This window comes from Pygoscelis adeliae, unplaced genomic scaffold, assembly GCF_000699105.1.
Source record: "Pygoscelis adeliae isolate BGI_AS28 unplaced genomic scaffold, ASM69910v1 Scaffold874, whole genome shotgun sequence".
Lineage (NCBI taxonomy): Eukaryota > Metazoa > Chordata > Aves > Sphenisciformes > Spheniscidae > Pygoscelis > Pygoscelis adeliae.
Window position 1 is genome coordinate 17,488 of NW_008824684.1, and position 437 is coordinate 17,924.

The 437-nt window shown below is 62.7% G+C and overlaps 1 protein-coding gene across 1 annotated transcript in view; it reads left to right on the forward strand.

The window, feature by feature from the left end:
• Positions 1-437, forward strand: part of ZNF335 (zinc finger protein 335) — a 9,706-nt gene that overhangs the window by 4,188 nt on the left and 5,081 nt on the right. Inside the window, 2 exon segments of the mRNA XM_009323162.1 lie at positions 1-106; positions 237-430. The exon segment at positions 1-106 is cut by the window's left edge and continues 2 nt beyond it. Of these exon segments, the coding sequence (XP_009321437.1) occupies positions 1-106; positions 237-430 (300 nt within the window).

The window sequence follows — 437 nt, forward strand, 5'->3', positions numbered from 1 at the left end:
CACCAGGTGTCGCACATGAATGACAAGCCCTACAAGTGCAGCTTCTTCAAGTACTCCACCTTCCGGGAGGACTTCCTGGTCTCCCACATGGCTGTCAAGCACACAGGTGAGAGGAGCTGCCTGCCTGCCCCGTGCCCCAATGTCCTACACCCCCGCTTCTCCAGGAGGCAGTCAGAGCTTGTCTGCTCTCCCTGCCGTCCCTCGGGGACCCCCTGCTTGACTCCCGTGTCCCGCAGGAGGGAAGCCGTTTGCTTGTGAGTTCTGTCACTTCACCACCAAGCACAAGAAGAACCTGCGCCTCCATGTGCACTGCCGCCACGCCGACTCCTTTGAGGAGTGGGCACAGAGGCACCCCGAGGAGCCGCCCTGCCGCCGCCGCCCCTTCTTCACCCTGCAGCAGATCGAGGAGCTGAAGCAGCAGCACAGCCAGGTCCCAG